Source organism: Equus asinus, chromosome 8 (assembly GCF_041296235.1).
Source record: "Equus asinus isolate D_3611 breed Donkey chromosome 8, EquAss-T2T_v2, whole genome shotgun sequence".
NCBI classification, from domain to species: Eukaryota; Metazoa; Chordata; class Mammalia; order Perissodactyla; family Equidae; genus Equus; species Equus asinus.
In genome coordinates this window covers 21,921,780-21,931,391 of record NC_091797.1, presented here as the reverse complement: position 1 = coordinate 21,931,391, position 9,612 = coordinate 21,921,780, and the positions used below count along the sequence as shown (strand labels likewise).

General features: G+C 59.4%; 2 protein-coding genes across 3 annotated transcripts; both read right to left on the bottom strand.

Moving 5' to 3' along the window:
* Positions 1 to 271: 271 nt before the first annotated feature.
* LRRC73 (leucine rich repeat containing 73) lies at positions 272 to 3,668 on the bottom strand. Its single transcript, XM_014837433.3, has 6 exons — positions 2,837 to 3,668; positions 2,075 to 2,235; positions 1,580 to 1,702; positions 1,102 to 1,202; positions 731 to 953; positions 272 to 579 (listed from the first exon to the last, which is right to left on the bottom strand). Exons 1-6 carry the CDS (start codon positions 3,106 to 3,108, stop codon positions 509 to 511), a joined length of 951 nt encoding a protein of 316 aa, XP_014692919.1. The 5' UTR covers positions 3,109 to 3,668; the 3' UTR covers positions 272 to 508.
* A 1,764-nt stretch (positions 3,669 to 5,432) lies between these two features.
* YIPF3 (Yip1 domain family member 3) lies at positions 5,433 to 9,573 on the bottom strand. 2 transcript variants are annotated; one of them, XM_070514908.1, is made up of 9 exons: positions 9,350 to 9,573; positions 8,525 to 8,817; positions 8,224 to 8,330; positions 6,910 to 6,955; positions 6,680 to 6,772; positions 6,391 to 6,522; positions 6,081 to 6,194; positions 5,756 to 5,879; positions 5,433 to 5,657 (listed from the first exon to the last, which is right to left on the bottom strand). In XM_070514908.1, exons 2-9 carry the CDS (start codon positions 8,765 to 8,767, stop codon positions 5,509 to 5,511), a joined length of 1,008 nt encoding a protein of 335 aa, XP_070371009.1. In that variant the 5' UTR covers positions 8,768 to 8,817; positions 9,350 to 9,573; the 3' UTR covers positions 5,433 to 5,508. The 2 variants fall into 2 exon arrangements, with proteins under 2 accessions (XP_070371009.1, XP_014692921.2); XM_014837435.3 differs by having other exon boundaries at positions 8,525 to 8,722; positions 9,350 to 9,484.
* Positions 9,574 to 9,612: the final 39 nt, after the last annotated feature.

The window sequence follows — 9,612 nt, the reverse complement described above, 5'->3', positions numbered from 1 at the left end:
CTTTGGCCGGGACCAAGTCTCTCCTCGAGGTAGAGTGCAGTCCAGCCCAGCTCTTGAGGTGGGGTGTTTACCTTAGTTATGATGCTTATCGTGGGGCCTGTGTGAGGTGTCATCCCAGAACCCCAGGTCAAGACCTGTCTGGGACACTTGGGGCCAGAGGACACTGCCTGGAGCTTGGGCTGTGAGGTGGCACTGCCCCCTAGTGGTGCCTAGTGGTAATTCCAGTTCCTCCCCTACTGCTGAGCCCCAGTGACCACAGCCACACGCCAGGTTGTAGAGTTCATAAAATCTCTTCCGAGCCAGCGGGCTGCAGCCAGAGCTGCCAACAAGTGCAGAGGCATTGCCTTGGGTTCAACTGCCTCCAAGGCTGTTGCTCTGTCACAGTTTCCAGAGCCTCCCACCACACTGCCAGGAGCTGCCAGAGCCCCAGGGCCTGACCCTGACACCTGGGTCAAGGTGCTGGGGACACAGACAAATGTAGTGATGCGCAGAAGCCCAAGTGGGAGAGTCACATCTCGGTCTCAGCCAACAGACTGTCCCCTAGTCCTGACGTCATTAGCACCATCTGAGAGCTGGGATCTGTGGAAGGGCAAAGGGGTGTTCAGACCACAATTTCTTCCTCCACTGGGGACCACAAATAGGTGAGAGGTGGCCTAGGTTTCCCACACCCACTCTCATTGGTCCCAAGCCTCTTCCAGACCTGGCTCTGATCAACCCTCAGGGCTCTTACCACTGGGGCACATCCAGGAGCTGCTGCCCCTCTGGTGGACAGCAGACTCCTGCCCTCTCTCTCGTTCCTGGGTGTTGCCAGCCCCTCCTGCCGTCTCCTCCTCCTCCTCCCCCTCAGAGAGGAGGTCACAGATCTGCTGCTGCAGCTCTGGGCTGATGCTGTTCTCAGCCAGCACCAGGCTCCGCAAAGCCGTGGGGTAATTTTCTACCATGTCCAGCAGGGTCTGAGGTGGGGCAGAGAATGAAAAAGGATGAACACAGTTAAGGCAGCGCCTCGGGCTCCAACCTGCCACCCCTTCCGAATGTCCACAGATGCACCAGCTAACCTCCACCCCAACCCCCGGCCCATCCCCAAACCTGAGGACTTCTAACCTGAGCTGACTGGTTGGTGAGCCCTGTGCCCTCCAAGTCTAGGACCTCTAAGGTGCGGCTGGAGGCCACAGCTACAGCCAGCATCCCTGCCACATGGTCACCTGGAGAGAGAGCACACACTCAACTGCATTTGTGCACAAGCATGCTAACCCTTTCTCCACACGGTCTCCCCATTGCCCTAACAACCTTAGATCCTACCCCCAGGCCAGGAATATTGACAATTGGTAGATGGCCAGGAGGGGAGCGTTGTGATTGGTGAGTGAATGGATGAAGCAAGCCAGGCCCAGGGATGGTGAGGGATGCTTTGATCTACTTGTTGGTCATCTGGTCCTCCACACAGGTGGCTCCTCTACTACCTCCCAGACCCCTTTCCCTTCTTCCCTTCCCCAGTGTGGGGGTTACCATGGCAACTGATGGCCCCAGGTTCTTGGATGGGGGTGGGGTGGTGAGAATTGAAAGGGGCTTTCTTGAGCCTCACCCAGGGGGTTGTAGTCCAGATTGAGGACGCGGACCTGGGAGCTGTGGGCCACGGCAATGGCGAGGCGGCTCCAGCCCTTAGGGGTGATGCCAGGGTTGGCACTCAGCGTTAACTCCTTCAAGCCTGGGCAGCATCATAGCAAGAAGCCAGGATGGAGGTCAGGCCCTCCTCAAGCCCCTCCCCCATCCCGGGTCTCTGGGGTGTCCCTAGTGGCTGGGAGCCACCCCACCACTACCACAGAGTTCCAGGGCCATTAGAGACCCAAGCCTTCCCTGCACTGCAACCCCCCCCCCCCGCCGACCCTCCCCCACCCCCCAATTCCCCCAGCCTGGATTCCTGTCTCCATCCTGCTCAGCCCCCCAGTCCTTCTCCTTCCTGAGAGGATTTTCTCCCATTTGGGCAAAGCCCTCAGCTCCGGGCCGCACCCCTTACCCTGTGCACTTAGCTTTTCATCAAGGCCATACCAGTTCATGCCCTCAGCAGGGCCTTGCTCACCAGATTTGGCCCCATCTGGGGGGAGGAGGCCACAGATGAGGTTGATGGCTTCATCACCCAGCATGCAGTCCCCCAAGTCCAGAGCCACGAGGGCAGGGTGGAGGGCCAGGGCGGGGTTCAGCAAGGCCAGCCCGGCATCTGTCAGGGGGCTCCCATGCAGGCTGGGGGTGAGACAGAGAGCAGAGGTTACTGCGGTGGTCAGTCCTATCTGTAGGCAGAAGGGGCACTTCCCTTATGTGAGCCCCAGAGGTAAAGAGGGCACTCAGTCACACCACTTGGGATGCCTTGGGGAGGGAGAAAGAAAATTCTAGATTCTAAAGGAATACAGGTAGGAGAGGAATTCTGTTTCTTTTCTGGAGCAGGGACTGGGATCCAGGACAGAGCACAGAGAAGGGGTGTGTAGGTGGCGACGGAGCTTCTTCAGTGGGCAGAATGTAGGGATCGTGGTCTAGTCCTCAGGGGAGAGTTCCCTTTTGGGAACTGAGGAGCTGCTCCCGAGAAGTCAGGAGGGCGATTAGGTGGAGAGGTGCACGTGCCCTGCTAGGAGCAGGTGGGTAAACCCTCCATTGGGGTGGGGCTGCGTGTGCACAGTCCGCAGATAAGGCATGTGTTTGGAGGGTGTTGTGGAGGCCCAGGCAGAGGAATGAGGTGTGTGTATACGGGGTGAGAAGGTAGGTTGGTGGAAAGACAGGTACAGGAAGGTGTGTGGAGGAATGGGAGGGGTGCAGAGCCCGGGACCCCCTTGCGAGGGAGCACACTCACAAGAGGGACTGGATGGAGCGGTTGGTCCGCAGCGCCTCCGCCAGCTGCTTGATGCGGCTGGGGCTGGACACGACGCCCAGGTTAAGGTTGAGCTGTGCCAGCGACGTGGCCCCGGCCAGGGCCCGGCAGATGCGGCCGAAGTCGCGGTCGCAAAGGCGGCAGCCGCGCAGCGAGAGCAGGCGCACGGCGTTGTCGCGCAGGCCGCGGCAGATGTCCCGCACCTCGGCGCCTGACAGCGGCTCCCCCGAAATCTGGATGGAGCTGGGCAGCATCGTTCCCACGGCTGGACCTCCGGGGCCGGGGGTGGGGCCTGGGCCGCGGCCGAGGTTGGCGGGGCCGCGGGCGGGGTCGGGGCTGAGGTCGGGGCCCGGGCTGGGGGCGCGGACGAAGCGGGGGCAGCGGCGGCGGCAGAGGCGCAGGCGGCGGCGGTAGGGGCGGCGGCTGCAGCGGCGAGGAGCGCGGGGTCCCGGGCCGGAGCCGGCCGGGGTTGCGGAGGCGCGGAGGTCGCCGGCAGGGCTGAGACCTCGCGGCGCTGCGGCCGGGGCGGACCGTGCGGTCCGTGTCTGGGCGGCGGGCCGGGATGCGCGATCCGGAGCCGGACGGGCGCTGCCCGCGCTTGTTCTGGGCCCTCCCGGTGGCGGCGGCGGCGGCTCAGGGGCCTCGGCTTAGGACGCGCGGGGCCAGTCTCCGCTCGGAGGCCGCATCCCCGTCCCCTCCTCCAGCCCGGCTCCCCCTACCGCCCCGCGGGGAGAGCCCGGAGCGGGCAGGCGGGCACCCGGCAGGCGGGCAGCGGGCGGCGGGCGGCAGCTTCGGTTTCGGCTCCTGCACCGGAGCGGGCGGCGGGTTCCCATGGCAACCGCCGCGTCACCGCCGCTCGCCCCGCCCCCTGCCCGGCCTCGGCCACGCGCGTCCACGAGGTTTGCGCACACCGGGTGGTTCCGGAGCGGTGTGCACGCTCCTCCCCCGGGTGTGGGCCTACAGCAGGTAGCGTGTAGGGAGCGGTGTTGAGGCCCGGGACTGGCAGCGGGGTGGGGACGCAAGAGTGGAGGCGCGGCGCATGCGGATGGCGTTGGAGACTGTGACCCACCGGACTTTTTTGCCCATTCTCCCGTCGTTCCCCATTCCGACATCCAGATCCTCGGTGCCTTTGCCTGAGCCCCGGGCACGCCCTCGCGTCCCGTTTGAAAGTCCCCAGGGCCCTTTCCGGCGCGCCCCGCCCCACCCCCGCGTCCCCGCCCCCGCGACCAGAGACGGGGCGCGCGGGGGTCCCAGCCGGCCAGGACTGGCCGCGCGGCCCTCGCAAGATGGCGGCCTCGCGGCGCGGCCCGGCGACACGGCCGGGGGGGGGGGGGCGCGACAGGTCCCTGGGCCGGCGGGCGCAGGGTCGGTGCCGCCCCTTCCCCACGTGCGCAGGGCACGGATGCCCTAAGGTTCTCGGTGTCCGTGAGACCGGGGTAGCCAAAATAAAGGGGGTGTCCGGCTCGGCGACCCCGAGCGGTGGCAGGACCGTGGGAAGCGGGCTGGAGCGCTCGGGACGTGCACACTGCACAGCGCGGGCAGTGCCGTCAGAACGTTGTCTGCTGCTGATGGTGCGGGCCTCCCGGAACAGTCGCACCGCGCGAATGCAGAGCACGTCTTTCAGTCCCCTTATCAGGAGGGCAAGGTGCTGCCCCAGATTTACTAGGGTAATGATTTTTTTACTGAATAATGTAAGCATAGTTGAAGGGAGGTCAAACATTCTAGTCCCTCTGTTAACCACCTGAATTAACTGCCCAAGTGGAGCAGATGAAGTGAGTGGTGGGGGTGGACGGTGCTCTGCTTGGGGTGGTGGTGGTTTTTAGGAGTGAACACACTCTTGAAGAGGAAGGACAGAGAAAACTCTGGAAGAGGCTTTGTCCCTCTGGCCCCAGTATAACCAAGGCAAAGCCGAGTTTGGCTTCCAATGTGAGTTCCCACAGGAAAGTTATCCCTACACAATGGCTCAGGTGCCTGAGGGCTTTTAATGACATGAGGTTGAGTCTGGAAGTTCTTGTCCACTTGTCATTACTCCACTGGCATCCCAAGAATGAGGCTGAGCCCACACTCAAGCTGGGTGTGCTGGTCCATGAGGCTCGTGGTTCTTGTGTTTGAGTCCTCCCTGCGCTCCACGGGTCAGGTGTCCCCTGCCCTTGGGCAAGTTACATATTTAGTCACTACTTTCAATGTAGTCTGGGCTGTCCCTCCTTCATCCTGCCTGGATGAGGGTATAAAGAATGGAACATGTGACATGCCCACCACTGACAAGAACAGGAAAGTGCACAGGAAGTAGGAAGGCAGGAGGACCACTGGAAGGGCAGCTGCAGTTCCGGACTTCAATCAGTATTTTAATTACCAAGTCTATCTTTAGCAAGACATTGTGGGAGAGACAAAGAGGAGGGAAGGGGTAGGTGGAGAGGGCTCAGAGGAGCTGGCCCACTTTCTGCACTGGCTTCAGAGCCTGCAGTCCTGGCCGTGAGTTCCTGGCCGTGTGCCCTTCGGGAGCCCTGACGGGTGTCAAGGAGGTGCTTAAGCAGCTACAGCTCTGTGGCAGCTGCAGACCCCATCAAAGAGACACATGTCATCAGTACTGTCCTTTAATCTTCCTCTGCTCCGCAGCTGGGGGAAAGGGGGCCGGCCAAGGATCTCAGGTGGGGTCAGTGTGACTGCAGGGTCACCGCGACAGCCTTGGCTGTGGCGTTGAGCACGGTGGCAGGAAGCCTAGCAGCAGGGAGCGCAGCAGGGATGTCTCTGGGGACCCTCTGCATGGGTGGAATGTTGGGGCCCTCCAGGGTGTCCAGGATCCCTGAAAGACGGAGGATGGAAGGTGAGCATGAGTCGGCTGGGCCCTGCCCTGGGCGGCTCTCTCCCCCTCCCTCGCGCCCAGGCCCTCCTGTCACTTACCCTCTACCACCTTGTGATAGGCAAAATGCAGATAGAGCAGGAAGAGCATGTGCAGGGCGGCCAGGGTGCCACAGAGGAGCAGCCGCTGTGTGGGGCCCACAGTCCTTGACACCAACACTGCCACCTAGGGCCACAAGAATACAGTTCAGAGGACCTGGTTCCAAAGTGAGCAGTGTGGAGAAGACACTCCTACCCAGAGCAGAACCATCTTTGGGCTCTTCCCTCCCATCCAGAGCCCTCTGTGGGGTTCGGCCGGAGCTCTGGGCTGTTTAACCCAACTCCCTGGGAGGACAGCCCACCTCTGGAAACCTCTTGCCCAGCTTACCATTCGCAGAGTTGACAGCCCACCCAGCAGCAGCCAGAAGAGGTAGAAGAGGGCATGGAGGTGGATGTTATAGGTGATGAACAGGACAATGCAGTGTCCAAAGAGGCCATAGCCCTAGGAAGGAGGATGGTGGGGAGGACAATCACTTGGGCCGGGCTGGCCTCAGGACCCTCTTGGGGACCCTGAGAAAGAAATGGTCCACTGGCCAGCTCACCCCACTCCAGGCCCTGGGGCCCCAGGACAGATGCAGACCACGGCCTGGCTACTCTTTTAACATCACCCTTGCCCAGCACCATGTGGGACTCCTTACCAGCAGGGCCAGCATCTGGAGCATGGTGATCTGGGCATTGCACAGGTAGGCGAGGAAGTAAATGAAGGACGAGACGCCCAGCCAGTAGCCGAAGCAGGTGCCAATGGCTGTGCCCATCAGGGTGCCCTCCCGCTGTGGGAGGAAGGCTCTACTTAGTCCTGGGAGGCCTCTGGTCGCAGCCTCACCCAGGGCCTTCCTCAGGGGCTGCTTCAACCTCACTCCACCAGTGTCTCCTTGGGCAGCTTTCAACTCAGGTCAGCCACCCCCCACAGTCCTCTGCCCTGCTTACGATGATGGTGTCAGATGTCTTCATTCCATGGAGGAGGATGGCAACCAGCGTGAAGACCAACATGAGAGGTCCATAGAGCTCACCTGCGATTTTCTGTCAATATACCAACTCATTCAGGCTGGAGGGGACAATGGCCCTTCTGCTTATGCCTTCCCAGGCTTTGCCTGGTGGCCCCACCCTCTACCCTAGTGCCTCCCGAGGCTCTTCCAGACATGCTACCCCCTATTCACCTGGGGGAAGTTGACCATCTTGATAGGGATCATGGACTCCAGGAGCCTGGGAGAGGAGAGGAGATATGAGAGCAGAGGCAGCACTAGGCTATGAGGTTCTGGAGGGCCTGAATCTTAGTCATCTCTCTCACACCAGAGAACACGCTGGGTGGTAAAGGGAGAAGAGGACAGTCAAGATGGACAAGGAATGAGGGAATCACTTCCTTGCCTCAGCCCAGCTGGGCCTGGAGAGAAGGCTTGACAATTTACCTATTTGACCTGCTCCCCTTTAAAAGACAGGCAAACCCCAGCAGAGAATGCCCAGAATTCAGGGCTGTGATGCTGAAGCCCTGGAAGAGGTTTAGAAGGAAAGGCTTTACTTGAGGGAACCAGCGTGCCTCCTGCCCCTTCTGCTTACCACTCCTTTAGGCACCGCTGAGCATTTTGTTGAAAATATATCTGAAGTGGTATAAGCAGTCCAGCCAGGAGGAATAAAAGCACAAGTCACTCCCCCACTCTCTTCTTAAGTGGCTAGCTCCTAATAATACATTGGAATTTGGCTAGATTTTACTTCCTCTGGGAAACCTGCCTTCTCCCACCCTCCAGCCTACTCTGGGTCCAGGTGTCCCTCCTGTGTGCCCCACCATAGCACTTGAGTGCTGTGTTCTAACTGCACTCAAGGACAAGGCTCCCATCGGTATTCACCACTGAATCAGACATAACAACTAAAGTGCCAGACACAGAGTGAATGCTTAATAAAGCCTTGCTGAGTGGTACTGGCTATTCGCTAAACGTTGGTTACATTAAAGGATGAACAAATGACCAAGCCAAGATTAAATCCAGCTCTTGAAAAGTCATTCAACAACTATGCACTGATGTTTTGGCTCATAGACTCTTCTGGTGCTGGGAATAAAAGGATAAACAAAATAGAGCCTGCTTTTGAGGCCGAATCTGTGGAGACAGACCCAGGAATAAGGAAGTACAGCATGGCTTAAATGTCATCTGTTAGAGGAAAGCATAGAGTTCTATAGGGTCAGCAGGAGAGGAAAAACTGGGGATGGGGTTGAGGAATGAAGAACAAAGAAAGCGACATTTGAGCTAGGTTTTGAGGGAAGATGAGTCGATTGCTAGATGGAGAAGAGGAGGAAGGCAGTGTGTTAGCACCATATCCTGTTCCATGACTGGTAACAGGTCTGGTGCGGCTGGGTACAGGTGCAATGATGAGGGCGGGGTGGGGGTCACAAAGGCTCGGGGAGCCTAAGGCTTGGTATTTGGTGGTAGTTTGGATCAAGGATTAGGTGTTGAGATGGCAGCTTCTGTCAGAAGGATCCTCACCTGCTTCGCACCTGGGCAGGCTCCACATCAAAGTAGGGTCTCAGGATGTCGATGTTGGCGTACAAGCTGAAGGCCCTGGAGGCTTGTCTCTTCCCTGCCTGCCACATCTGAAGTAAGGAAGACGGGGGTGGGGTGGGTGGGAATTGTGAGACTCTTGGCTCTAGGCCCTGCAGCTTATTTTCTGTTGGATTTCTACATGGTTCTAACTGGACAACCTGGGATGAACTTGAACACCAACTCCAGAACCTGGGGGCCTGCCTAGGTATACTTTTCCACCTGCCAGGGATCCAAGCTTGCTTACCTGATCAGCCACCTGCCTGCTCAGCTGTCCCTTAAAGCCCTTCATGCCTAGGAACTCCCCATCCTCTTCTTCAGCAGCAGCTGCATCAGCATCTACTTCTTCCTCACGCAGGCGCTGATGCAGCTCACCCATGTCCTCAAAGCTGGAGCCGGAGGTATCATCCATGTTCTCCATGTCGATCACAGCTGAGCCCCCACCCTGTGAAGACAGTGGCTCCTGGAGTGCAGGACCTTTCTGCTCCATCCACTAAGTCCTCCTCTGTTCATCCCACGGTTTGGGGCTTTGTTCTGTCACTGCTGGGGATATGGCTTGGAATCACCATAGACCATGCCACTCTCTTCCCCTCTTTTGCTCTCAGAACCCTTGGTTGTTTGGCTCTCTTTTCTTTGCCTGGGAAACCCACTCCCTGTCTTCCATACATGTCTTTCTCCTACCTTCCCTATCAAAGCCTCAAAGGGCTGCAAAAGCACCCATGTCCTTGGTCTTTCCCAAACCCCAAACGAGGCTGTGCAGAGAGTATGGTTTCAGCCAGTGCCAGTGAGTGCCGCCCATACCCCCGCCATACCTGACCCCGACCGACCTCCTAACTTGTTCCGAAAGCAGAGCGGGCAGGCCTAGAGATGTGAAGCCCTCTGGCTGGAGTACCAGTCTGGACCTTTCAGGTCAGCACTAGTCCCACTGCCTTTCGTGTGCAGCAAGACCCAAGCAAGAGAAAAAGTGCTGCAAATGGAGCAGACTTCCAGCCTCCTAGGGACAGTCCCCACGACACTTCAGGACGGCTGCTGGCCCTGGGGCTGCTAGCAGCCCGAGCCTTGGGGACATTACCTGGATGTTTTCTTCGAACCCTCCCCATTCCGGGCCAGCCCCGTTTCGGGCGCCCCCGGCCGGCGCCGCCGTAGTTGCCATGTCCCTCAAGAGCTCCCGTCGCTGAAGCCCGCGCCGGCCCCGCGCGCGGAGGAGAAGTGGGAGAGATGTGGGCCTGAGGGAGGCAGACGTCCAGCGGCGAGAAAGAGAGGTGGCACCGACCGGAACGCAAAACAGAGAAACCCGGATGTTTGGCCCAAACTGACTTCCGGAAGTTGGGGACG